Consider the following 13,998-nt stretch of genomic DNA (forward strand, 5'->3'; position numbering starts at 1 on the left):
CACAACAGGTACTGGCAGGGTTTTATTTTTCTTCTAAGCCCTTGGTTTCATTAAGTGAATATCACTGTTCATAGGGGTTGGGTTGACAGTCCTGGAGACTCATGCCTTTTAATTATCCATATCACAGGTACAGCACAGGCAAACAGCAGTGCAAGCTTTCTTCAACTGTCCCACCAATGCACATCCTAGGAGGTAACAGAGTAGTTTATTCAGCCGGCCCATTCTGCCCTTGACTTCTCTGCTGCGTATTTTCCTGGCTGAAGACACCTACCCACTAGAAATAGGAGCTCATTTCACATAGACCACATAGCAGCTGACAGAAGAAAACTTTTATTATCTTGGGATGGTTATTGATATTTTATGTGTTTTTTATGTAATTAATTTCCTTTCAGGAATATAAAACAAGCAAATAAAGTCTATACCTACAATCATGCTTTTTTGTGCTGCTTGGTTTCAGCCAGAAGGGAAGTGAAGGTACCAAAATATTGCAAGGAAAGCTGTTCTTGTGGTATTTCTGATCCAGCTGGAAGCAGGATGTACTGGAACTGTTACAAACAGCCTGTTCTCATGAAATTTCCATCCTGATTTCCAGATGAAAGAAGTTTGGAAAAGTATGAATCCAGACCCTATCTCCAGACCCTTTAAGGTTCTCTCATCAATCATGATTATTGTGCTCTGCTATTAGATTGCTGGCAAGAAGTACTCTGCTCTGCCCATGCTGGCTTATTTCAGTCCCCACACCCACACCCCATTGCACACCCATTCCCTTGACATACGCAGTTTCTCACCAAAAGGGAGGAGGATTTTGTGGGTAAAGCAGTGACTGACCCCCGAGAGATGGGGGTTCAATTCCCAACTCTACCACAAGCTTCCCGTATGACCTTGACCAATCTATTGAGGGCCAGGTTTTCAAATGTATTTAGACATCGAAAGATGCATATAGATGTTTCATGATATTTTCAGAACTGCTTAAGCACATTTGGCATCAAAGTCCCATTGAAGTCAATGAGAGTTAGGCACCTAACCTGCTTATACACTTTTGAGAATTCCATTAGGTGCCTATCTACATCTTTAGGAACCTAAATACCTTTGAAAAGTTAGCTCTTAATTTCTGTCTGTGCCTCAGTTCTCTACATGTACAATGGGGATAATAATACTGTTCTACCTCAGGGGGGGATGTGTAGATACATTAATTAATGTTTGGGAAGTTCTCAGAAAAGAGGATGATGGGAGGGATAGGAATAAGAGCTTAATTAAAATTGGTAGAGAATTTAAAAGAGAAACAGAATGGCAAGGGCAAGGGGGAGTAAGTTTATCAAAATCCATTAATTAAAAGTAACTGCGTTTTGAAAGCAGGCCAAGAGTCACCGCGCCAATCTGACTTCTCTGGCAGAAGTTTCAAGTTCTCCATTTATTCTGAGTTCCCATTAAATTCACAAACTTCAAAATATGTTTGCCCCAGCCAGCATTAATTAAAATGACAGAAAATGGAGACACTGAAAAGGAGCACAGAGAATGAAAACAGGGGTAAAGACCCTGTGGTTTCCCAAATTTAAGAGCTAAAGGTTATCACTTCCAAAGTGAAACACCCCGTTCTTTGATTGTGCAATAAAACCAGAATTTAAGGTTCTGAGGAAGAAAATGTACTTTGACTTTTGTCTCTGTGGCTCTGATCCAATGCATTAAAGTTCAGTGATGACGAAGAGCTTTATTTAGAAGCTCTTCCACTCTTGCAGTGACTGAATGACGGTCTGATGCAAAACGCAAAGTACCAGTCAAAAGCATCATCGTAATTATACAGCCAAGGAGCAAAGTGATGACAATCAAGGGGTATGTTTTAAAGGGAAAATATTATTCCATTACACCTCCATTTTGCCCATCCAAATTCTAAACACAGACTGTGCAAAGTGTGTGGAGATGTTTCCATATTACAAGCAAGATGTAGGAAGATTTCTTCCTTCAGTCTCTTCTACTACCAGTTAATAAGTAATTCTTTTCTTAAAGAAATCTGTCCTTACCTTTCACTAGTTTTCTGGTAGTTGCTATTTGACAGACAGTTGCTATATGATAGGAAATGTTCTATAGAATACATTCATACAGCACTCACAGTGACAACTGAAATTAGATGAGAGCTAGAAGGCAAATTAGACATTTGCCCTTCTATAGCTTTTCAACGGGTATAGTGAAGTACTTGTCACTGCCATAGTCTTCAATCCAAGGATCTCATAATATACACAACAATTAATGGATTATGCCTCAAGCTAATATGAGATTAATAAATACTATTATCCCCTTTTTACCTGTCGGGAAATTAAGGCACAGAAGTGTTAAGAGACTGGTTTTTAAATCACCCACCACTGTGAGGGCAATCAGCACCTCTGAAAATCAGGCCCTAAATGGCTTGCCCAAAGTGACAGAGTGAGTCTGTGGCAAAGCCAGGCTTAGAACCCAAATTCAAAGCCTGTTAAACTGTCTGCTACAACATTCATGCAAAGCGGGCACAAAAGAGGCACAAAGGCCCAGACAAAGTGAATTTGTTTTTAAAATGTGCTAGAATATTTGTGTGTAATTCTTTGCAATGTTTGGCTGTCTCTAGTAATCATCCTTATCTTACCTGCGCTTTCCTAAAATTACTGTATGAGGGCTTGATCTGGATGGGAGCTTGATAGCTACCGAGCTTGGTAAAGCCCTTATCATTTATTGAGATTCATGGAACAGTGTAGCACTGGATATGCACCAGCCCTTAACAGGAGTACTGGTTTACCAAGTCAATAGCTACTAAGTACCTCATTTCCACAGTCTGGACAATGGCTCAACACCATTGCACCAGGCTCCATCGACCAATATACCTCCTTTTGAATGCCACACATTTGTGCAGAAAGGGTATGGACACTAGTGCCAGCTGACCATGCTGAGCTTTGAGTGCCCTTCACTAAACTTTTTGATTGCTTCCTGAACACATGCTCTGCCTGTTTGCACACATCACCAGGTGCATCTCCCCTCTACAACACGTAAAGGTTTGTAGAATCAAGTCCTTCCACTCCCTTAACTTTCTGTCTCATGCAGAATTCCAGTCATGTGGTCTAACCCTGCAGGTATAGCAGGAATTTCCTCTCCTAGTCCCACAAGCATTTTATCTAATCTCTTCTTACAAGCCTCTAGTAGCTGCCCCTCAGCTACTTAACCAGGAGGTGGGACAGAGCCAGACATTAGCAGAGCAGTATAGGGAAGCTCGCATTGCCACTGCCGCCGCTGTGTTTATACTGGGACAACAGAGCACTTCAACTTCCAAGGCTGATAATCAAGCAGCCCCTTCACAAACACCCATTTCACTTGACAGAAATAATGAAAGAAACAAAATGGTAATAATGCGCCAATAAGAATGCATAGTCAGAAACACAGACAGCCTCACATACATCAAAAACTGATACCAAACCAATTCTTTTAATTCATGTTGCCAACTTACTTTTCCAGTTGTGTTTGTAGCATTTTGGCTAGTATTTTGGAAGCTCTGGACTATGCCAGATATGCATAGTGGCCCAGCAAAACCCAACAGGTCAGCCAAGTAACGGAAGGTGCTGCTGAGAAGGATTGGCCGTCCAAAAGCCCTGTACATTGCTAACCATATAGAGGGAATCTGATTCGGCTGGTTTGCCACCTTTTTCTGGAAAACAAAGGAATCAATGCACCAAGAATTAGTCTCACTGGCAGTTAATGGCAGCTTCCATTTTATTGCTCTTTCGCCTTGTTGGATGCCCAAGTGTTTCATGGAGGGGTTGTAAATTAGATTAGGTAGAAAGACAAGATAGACAGTTTGATCGATTTTCAAATGATCTTCACAATAAACTCACCCCAAAACACATCCATCTTGCTTATTATGTTTTGTCCTCAAAGTCATAACATTATTTTGCTTCTATGAATAGTCAGATGTAGCCACAGACTGCTATTAATCATTGTCATTCGTAGAAGGCCTGATCCATCAAACCCTTGCTCATGTGAGGTCAATAGTTCTTGAAAGAGTAGAGATTATTGACGTGAGTAAGGGGTTGCAGGATCAGACCCAGAAATATATGGGCAACCGTCCTCCAGAATATAATGCACTGAACTGTCCATCTCCTGATGTCTTCAACTCAAAACTGGATGCATTTCTAGAAAATGTTCTTTAGCCAAACAGGGGGGAATGGGAATGTGGCTTCAACCGCCCATGATGCAGTTTTATGCCCCCTCCCTGATATCAATGGCAAACAACCCATGTTTTTTCATGTCTTTTTTTGAAAGCCTGGCTTAGCCTCACATACGCCAAGGCCCTCAAAGCAGGGACCCTGCTCAGCTGTGTACTCTTGTTGAGGGCATTACAAACACCTCATGCCTTATCCTGCAGTATTTCCAGAGCCCAGACAGGAGCCACCACGCGGTACATTGAGATGTCATTCAAGCAGCCCTGCTGCAAGCCATAGAATGAAACAATTCCCAGTTGCTGCTGGCAGTCGCGCAGCAGCTGAACATGGTGGAGTTCCGTTCCTGGTTCCAGGAAACAAGCACTCACGTTTGGGATCACATTGTTAGGCAGCTATGGGATGACAAGCAGTGGCTGCAGAACTTTCGAATGTGGAAGGCCATTTTCCAGGAAATTTGTGCAGAGCTTTCCCCAGCTCTGAAGTACAGCAACACTAAAATGAGGCCTTCTCTGACAGTGGAGAAGTGAGTGGCAATCACTTTGCGGAAGCTTGCAATGCCAGACTACTACCAGTCAGTTGGGAATCAATTCGGAGTTGGCAAATCCACCGTGGGACCTGTTGTGATCCAAATGTGCAGGGCCATTAATTGACTTCTGCTTAAAAGGGTAGTGACTCTTGGCAATGTGCAGGACACAGTGGATGGCTGTGCCACGATGGGGTTCCCTAACTGCGGTGGGGCGATAGATGGCATCCATGTCCCAATCTTTGCACCAGACCACCTTGCCGAAGAGTACATAAATCAAAAGGGATAGTTTTCAATGGTGTTCCAAGTGTTGGTGGATCACATGGGGTGTTTCACCAACATCAACGTGGGATGGTCAGGAAAGGTGCAACCAGGGACTTTCTTTCCAGATTTCAAAATAACCACTGATGATGTTGAAATGCCAATAGTGATCCTGGAAGACCCAGCCTATCCCTTGCTCACATGGCTCATGAAGCTGTATACCAGCCACCTTGACAGCAGTAAGGAGTGGTTCAACAACAGGCTGAGCAAGTCCAGAATGGTGGTGAAATGTGTCTTTGGACGTTTAAAAGGTCGCTGACATAGTTTGCTTACGAGGTTAGACCTCAGTGAAAACAATATCCCCATTGTTACCACTGTCTGCTGTGTGCTCCATAATATCCCGTCAGCAAAGGAAGAGAAGTTTCTGCAGGGGTGGGATGTGGAGGTGGATAGGCTGGCAGCAAATTTTGAGAAGATAGATACTAAGGCAATAAGAGGAGCCCAGAGAGGAGCTCTGCATCTCCGGGAGGCTTTGAAAACCTGTTTCAGTAATGAGTCACAGTAATGTGTGCTGCTTATCTGCATTGTGCCTTCCCATACCATCCCCTTCATTGCACCAGTTTCCCTGAACCTCTCCTTCCCCCCGTCCCCCAAACCCCTATTCTTGGAATAAACAAAGAATATTTCATTCTTGAAACGTTGACTTTTATTTCACAAACATAAAGAAACTGAAAGACCAGGAAAATAATTTAACCTTGGGCAAATGGTGTGATAAAATTGGGAGGAGAGAAACCAAGTCAGCTTGTCTGTGAAAGCACAGAAGTCTTGCTCATCAAAGGTCTTCAAATGGCAGCCTTTTGTTCTTAGTACCTGCCCCTGATGTTGAGTGGAAGGGATACTGCACCTTCCCCCCGCCCCCACTGGAACGTTCAGGGGACGGGGATTGGGAACAGGTTGATGTTTTCAGGCTGTTGTACAGGGGCTGCAGAGGCAGTCTAGCCTCAAGCTTTTTTTCTTGAAGCTCAACCAGACGCCTCAACATGGCTGATTGGTCCTTCATAATCCGCAGCATCCCATCCTGCGTGGCACGCTCATACTTCTGGGATGCTCTCCAGCTCTCCACGTCCATGCCCAATTTTTCAGACAATGAAATCCTCCAGGCTCTGAGCTCCATATCAGCTGTCCTGGAAGCTGTGGTCAGATGTTCAGCTGTGTGCATGTGTTCTCCCTGTGTGCTGCCCCAGCTCTGTGCAGACAGCTGGCACAGCAGACCTCAAGTGAACCGCCCAATGACCACAAGATCTGTTAAGGTACGAAAGTGCCAGGACAGGTTTATTGTCGATAAAGCACAGTACTAGCACCTGGCAGACTCTACGGGGATACTAAGACATGTATGCCCATGACAATGGACGCAGCTCAGTGAATGGCAGGACTTTCAATTCCCCTTCGGCTGGACAAAGATACTTCCTTTGAGAAACATCTTTATACCCTGATACAAACAAGTTAGTATTGCCTCTGACATAGTTAGTTACTGCCCTCTGACGTGGCTAGTTATCACCTTGTACATGTTGGTTCGATCAAAACATCTCTATTATGTACTGTCATCCTGACCTTATCTTTTAGGAGGGGTCAATGTGTTCCTGTTATCCTCAGGGCATGTTTTTGTACCATCCTTGATATTAGGATGTTCTGGTACCACTTGATATCAGGATGTGTTTGCGTGAGTACTCTGTAATTAGCACTCCTTAGGAATGTGTATTTCTGCAATATCATCCCTGTTCTTGCCAGATTCTGTGAGCAGGCCCTGCCTCAAACCAGTCCTCTCATTAAAGGGCTTATGTCTCAGGATCTCTTCCTGCTACAGAAGCCTTCATTATCTCATTGAACATGTCACCATGTGTTCTCTTTTTCCACCTTCTAATGTGCTGTAGCCTCTCCACCGGTGTGGAGGATGTGCTGAAGGCCAAGCTTTCCACTGGGAGGCATGAAAAGCGCAAGGCAACCATTGTCAGTGCATGCCCTGGATATCGTGCAAGGTTGCTATTGAAAGAAACACTCCCCTTATTACACTCAAGTGCAAGCCAGAACATAATCAGAATCCCTAGCTATTCAATGAACCAGTTTGCTGCTCCAACTACGGTAAATATGGCCCAGCAGCATGAGCGACGGGCCTTGTGCTGCAACTTGTGGGCAACCTGCGTCGGGAGCACAGATGGGCAGGTGGACAATGCCCCCTCCCCCTAGCAACATGGACATTGCTTTGAGATCAGGCACCAGAATTAAGCCTCTCAAATTTTGGTCTTTGTCCTTGGTGGCTCTGGGGGAGGGGGAGAAGGGGGTTTGCAGCCATGAGAGAACACAGGAAGCCCACCCCCCTTCCCTTAATGCTGCTGGTAGCAGTCACCCTGGGCACGCAGATTCTGAGGTCAACGCCAATCTCTGCCACCCAAACCACCAGCGTGCTAGGGAAACTGTGGCTGAGGGACCCGGAAATCACCACGGGTGGGGGAATCACATGCTCTGTTGTTTGTGGTATGAGCATTTGTAATGAAAACTTCCCCCGTTTCCCCTAGGTGACCCTAAGTGAAATCAATCTCCTGAAGGTAACAGATGTGGCATGGGAGCAGATGCTGCAAGTGTCTGGTACAGACCTGGTCTTTATGCTGCTGTGCTGTATACTGCAATGATGCCAGCAGAGTTAATACAGGAGTGGTGTGGGAAAGTGTCCTACTGTGGTGGAAGAAATAAGGCAGCCCTCCCCAGAAACCTTCTGCGAAGGATTGCAAAGTACCTCCATGGAAGTTTCCTGGAGATCTCCATGGAGGATTCCCGGGCCATCCTTGCGCACCCTCTGCATAGCTGGAGTGGCCATTGGGAAGCAGATGCCCACTGAACTTCACATTTTTCTTCATATTAAACATAAAATATAAGAGCATGTAACCCCTACAGTTTGATTGGAATTGCATACTCACCAGAGGTGCCTTCCCCGGCATCAGGCTCGGCCACCATGTTGTCCTGCAAACAGCTGGACTGCTCTGAGATTAAACATGGCTCCTGGCTCTTGAGGAGAATGGATCCCCCACTCTCCTGTCTCCCATTCTCCTCCTCCTCCTCCTCTTCCTTGTCCAGAATGTCCTCCTTGTTGTTGCCTGAGGTGGCCTGGGACTCAGACTCCCGGGAGGTATCCACGCTGTGTTCGGGGGTAATGGTGGGATCGCTGATGAGAATCTCATGCAGCTCATTGTAGAAGTGGTATGTCTGTGATGACGTTTGCCTTCTTTGTCTTCTGATACACCTGCCCAAGTTCTTTCATATTCACGTGGCATGGCTGTGTGTCCCTGGTGTAGCCCTTCTCCCCCATGCCCTGCATGATCTTTTCGTAGATGTCTATGTTTCTTCTGCTGGATCAGAGCTGTGCTTGCACAGACTCTTCTCCCCACAGACCAATAAGATGTACCACTTCCTGTGTACTCCCAGCTGGAGCGCGTTTGGGGTGTTGAGTCGCCATGATCAGCTGGGCTGGTGAGCTCTCCATGCTGACCAAACAGGAAGGGGGAATTAAAAAGTTCCCGAGGCTTTAACAGGGGAGGGTCTGTTTCCTGTGTACCTGGCCGCTGTGCAGCAAAGTTGAAAACAATCTCCAGAGCAGTCACAGAGGAGCATTGTGGGATGCCTCCATGCAAGTCTGTCAACTTACACAACCCTGCATCTACACTGCCTCTCTGTCGACCCATCAACATCGAATTAAGCACTATGCCTCTTGCTGAGGTGTAGTATTTAAATCAATGTTACAGGTGAATTAGGTCAGTGGAAGGGATCTGGTAGTGTTGTCACATACATTATTAGGTCACCGTAAGGCAGCTTCTCTCCACCTAAGTTTGTAGTGTAAACTGGGCCCAAATGTTGTAAAAAAAAAATCTGGCCCTAGGAGGTTTGGAAGTTCACAGAATGCTGTCTAAGGGTGAAACTCTCCCCTGTGCAGAGGTACAGCACAAGGACTATGCACCATTTGAGTCCCAATTAAGGGCTCAAAATAGGTCTTCATGATGCATAGATCGTGGGCTGGACTACTTTACTGGAGCTAATTTCACCCTATCATAAGAAGTGGTCCACAATGTAAAAAATGTGTTGAATGTATTCCATATCAGGAGGCAAGCATCGCTGCTGTCTTTTAGCAATAGTACCACCTAATATTCTGTACATTAAATTATTCATTAAAAACCCAACATGTTTTTTGTTGGAACACATCATTTATTGCTCAAAGAGGGGTGGGATCTGAGTTACTACAGAAAATTCTTTCCTGGGTATCTGGCTGGTGAATCTTGCCCATATGCTCAGGGTTTAGCTGATCGTCATATTTGGGGTTGGGAAGGAATTTTCCTCCAGGGCAGATTGGAAGAGGCCCTGGAGGTTTTTCGCCTTCCTCTGTGGCATGGGGCACGGGTCACTTGCTGGAGGATTCTCTGCTCCTTGAAGTCTTTAAACCACGATTTGAGGACTTCAATAGCTCAGACATAGGTGGGAGATTTTTTGCAGGAGTGGGTGGGTGGGATTTTGTGGCCTGCGTTGTGCGGGGGGGTCGCTTCTGACCTTAGTACCTATGAATCTATGAATAAGTGTAGAATGGCAATTTTGTACATTTTAGTCATTTTAGTCATTTTTTAAAGAATTCAATTTTTTTAGCATACTAGTTGCTATTGCCAGTATTACTACAAAATTCACATCACTGCCATCACTACTTGAAATTCGTTCATTTGTACTAGGGCTCAACCCACGGTACTAAATCAAATTAATATTCCAATTAAAAGTGACCAATTGTCTTCCTTTGTTTGTCCAGTCTAAGCATTTTAAAGTGATTTAAAAAGACAAAGAGAACTCTTCTCAGACTTATTTCTTCCTCTATTTTATCAGCTTGAAAATTGGGTATAACCCAAGGTAAAGCAGGCATCATTCATGCCTTCAATTTGGTTTATAGAAAAAATATTTAGAATTAGGTTAATAATTTACAGTATTATTACAGTGTTCTATTAAGTCAGGGGTTTTGATCTGAAATTTACTAGCCGAACAAAAAGTCATGGAATTTTTATGTAATTATGATGTCCAAAGTATTGAAGCTCTGTGCTGTTTGGAGCCTAGCTACCTGAGAAACTTCCTCCCTTCTCTATTGTCTGCTACAACAGCTGAGGTCCATAGTGGCACTTAAGCAAACAGTTCCTGAATTCAAACGCCTGAGAGATGCTTGAAGGGCCCTTGACTCTAAAATTTCCTTTTCCAGTTGGTCCATCAGAGTAAGAGTCTGTCGACACTCACGGTATGTTATAAAGAATGGTTTTCAATCTGTATTCCATGGACTATGTTTAACGGGTCAGTGAAATTTTGTCGTTACCATAGAACAGTGGTTTTCAATCTGTGATCCGTGGATCCCTGGGGGTCCACAGACTAAGTCTAAGATTTCCAAAGTGGTCCGCACCCCCATTCAAAATGTTTTAGGGGTCCGCAAATGAAAAAAGGTTGAAAACCTCTGTTATAAAGGCCTCTGGCTGAGGGAATGATCCTACCTTAATCCCTATGTCTTCATTATGAACTGAATGATACATAAGGCATGCATAGCTTGAAAAAATGGACCACATGTGCAAAAGAGAACAACAGCAAAATTTTGTCAAGAAATGTGACAACGAGTTCCCACATAGAAGATCTCAGATCAAAAAGGTGGCTGTGAGATTTTGGCTACATTTCAACATTATGGACTAGGCTATTCTTGATCTGTAGTGAAATCCCCACTGACATCAATGGGAGTTGGAGGACTCATCAAAGGGAATATAGGGCCCTAAAGACATAACCGATGCATGATGTGCGTCATGGCTTGTCTTACAGTGTCCAGGGTTAGAATTTGGTGTGGAATACTTTATCTTTTAAACACATTTTAAACACAGCTATAAGATAATGTATTTGAGTTTAAATATCATGCTAGCCAGAAAGGTAACAAAAGATATACCAGTGTGAGTGTCTTTACTAGAGCTGGTTGAAAAATTTCGGAAAAAAAATTTCCATCAGAAAATATTTATTCATCTGAATCTAAATGTTCCACTGAAACATGTCAATTATGACAACATTTCATTGTGGAAAAACAACAACAATATGAAGTGTTTTGATTAAGTGGCTCTTATCAGAACAGAACATTCTAATTTTTCATTTTGAAACAACTTTTCATTTTCACATTTATTTTATTTTATACAAATTACTGAACTAATTCCCAATTACAATATCAATTACAAATGGCCAGCTACAATATCCATTACCAAAGAGCAAACCAATTACCCTTAGAATGCCAATCACCAATGACCAATTATTACATTACTTTATTATTTTATTTTATATTTTTTTATAATTATATTAAACTCAGTTTTATATAATATAATATAATACAAATTTAACCTACAAATAAAACAAAACATAAAAAATAAAAATAATATAAAATAAAATAAAACAGTCAAAATTGAAACTAACCATTTCGGTTGACCTGAAACAAAAAAAAACTGGAAATTTCATTTAATGGAAAATTTCAAAATTTTATCTTTGTTCTGATTCAGAAGAATTCTTTTTCCCAAAATGTCAGAATTTTTCCTGGAATGGAAATTCTGAATTTCAACAAGTTCTAGTTTATATCATCTATGTCTATCTTCTAATATAACTTCATAGTTCTTCATGAAATAATAATAATAATAATACCCAATCTTTTTTAATCAGTGGAACAAAGCACTTTACAAAGCAGAATACCACTATTCCCATTTTGCTAGAGGGAATCACACAAATATTTTTACACATTCTTATAGTGGATTAAAAAAATTGATTCTTCCCATTTGTGCATCATGCAAGCTGAAGAATTAAGTCTGCAAATAGGGTGATGGACAAGTTAGTTTCTGCCACCTCACAATCCTTATGAACTCAGACAACTGCTGCATATTCAAATGGGATGCAGCCAGATCCACAGCTTTGTGTTCTGTTAGCTTTTTTAGTAACATATCATCCAGTAACTTCAGTTTGGAAGTTTTACAATCAGGAAATTCAAAATAATACCATGTGATTTAGGTGCCCAACTACACAACTCAAATATGGAATTATGAATAGTGAGTACTCATAGCAACTGACCCATAGCTTGAAATATGTTTGCATAAACTATTTATTAAATATTCTTGAACAGTTAACAAATACATAAAAAATGAAATCTGTTCAAGGCTAATTTGTGGACACAAAAAGGGCCTACATTTGTGAACTTAAATTCTTCACTGAGAAAAGCTACCCTAGTCCTGAATTAGGCAAAATTCCCGATTACAGAACTCAGTGACAATTTTGCCTGAGTAAAAAATTGAGCAAGGACTTCAAGAATTGGCCCACTGATCTCAATGGGAATAAGAAAACACTCCAAGTGAAGTTCACAGTCCTGATCCATCACTGTGTCACTGCAATTTTACACTGGCGTAATTCTATTGAGTTCAGAGTAAAACAGGAAAAACGTAATGGTCAGTCAGGCCCCACAAGTCCATATTCCTGTAGTGCTTGAGATATGTGTGATAAGGCCAGAGTTTTTCAGGAAATGGACATTTAAAATTCAACCTGCATCAGCTCTCTAGTTTTATCCTTGGAAAAAGTAACTCACTGCTGGTTTTAATTCCTGTCTTGAACAAAAAGAATAGAAATAAAGATTCATGTAACTGGCTTTTTCAAATACACTTTACAACAAGGAACACTACTAGCCTTATGTTCGGTGTCTTTCATCAAAGTGTGATAAAATGCTTCAGGAAGGAACAGACTCCTTCATTCTGCATGGGTTTGGAATGCACTGAAGCTCAGCTATATCCAGTTTTAGTAAAAAGAACAGGAGTACTTGTGGCACCTTAGAGACTAACAAATTTATTTGAGCATAAGCTTTCGTGAGCTACAGCTCACTTCATCGGATGCATTGAGTGGAAAATACAGTGGGGAGATTTATGTACATAGAGAACATGAAACAATGGGTGTTACCATACACACTGTAACCAGAGTGATCACTTAAGGTGAGCTATGACCAGCAGGAGAGCAGGGAAAAAAAAACCTTTTGTAGTGATAATCAAGGTGGGCCATTTCCAGCAGTTGACAAGAACGTCTGAGGAACAGTGGAGATGTTTTAGTTGCGCTACATTGATGACATCTTCATCATCTGGACCCATGGAAAAGAAGCCCTTGAGCAATTCCACCATGATTTCAACAATTTCCATCCCACCATCAACCTCAGCCTGGACCAGTCCACACAAGAGATCCACTTCCTGGACACTACGGTGCTAATAAGCAATGGTCACATAAACACCACCCTATACCGGAAACCTACTGACCGCTATTCCTACCTACATGCCTCCAGCTTTCACCCTGACCACACCACACGATCCATTGTCTACAGCCAAGCTCTGCGATACAACCGCATTTGCTCCAACCCCTCAGACAGAGACAAACACCTACAAGATCTCTATCAAGCATTCTTACAACTACAATACCTGCTAAAGTGAAGAAACAGACTGACACAGCCAGAAGAGTACCCAGAAGTCACCTACTACAGGACAGGCCCAACAAAGAAAATAACAGAACGCCACTAGCCATCACCTTCAGCCCCCAACTAAAACCTCTCCAAAGCATCATCAAGGATCTACAACCTATCCTGAAGGACGACCCATCACTCTCACAGATCTTGGGAGACAGGCCAGTCCTTGCTTACAGACAGCCCCCCAGCCTGAAGCAAATACTCACCAGCAACCACACACCACACAATAAAAACACTAACCCAGGAACCTATCCTTGCAACAAAGCCCGTTGCCAACTGTGCCCACATATCTATTCAGGGGACACCATCACAGGGCCTAATCACATCAGCCACACTATCAGAGGCTCGTTCACCTGCACATCTACCAATGTGACATATGCCATCATGTGCCAGCCCCTCTGCCATGTACATTGGTCAAACTGGACAGTCTCTACATAAAAGAATAAACGGACACAAATCAGACG

At 42.6% G+C, this 13,998-nt stretch overlaps 1 protein-coding gene across 3 annotated transcripts in view; it reads right to left on the reverse strand.

Annotated features, from left to right (window-relative positions):
* The window catches only part of ABCC9 (ATP binding cassette subfamily C member 9), a 133,012-nt gene that overhangs the window by 83,039 nt on the left and 35,975 nt on the right, over positions 1–13,998 (reverse strand). For all 3 annotated transcript variants that reach the window (XM_043538775.1, XM_043538776.1, XM_043538777.1), the window contains one exon: positions 3,467–3,664. In XM_043538775.1, the coding sequence (XP_043394710.1) occupies positions 3,467–3,664 (198 nt within the window). The remainder of the gene's footprint in view (positions 1–3,466; positions 3,665–13,998) is intronic.

The sequence above is a fragment of the Chelonia mydas genome, chromosome 1, assembly GCF_015237465.2.
Source record: "Chelonia mydas isolate rCheMyd1 chromosome 1, rCheMyd1.pri.v2, whole genome shotgun sequence".
Taxonomy (NCBI): domain Eukaryota; kingdom Metazoa; phylum Chordata; order Testudines; family Cheloniidae; genus Chelonia; species Chelonia mydas.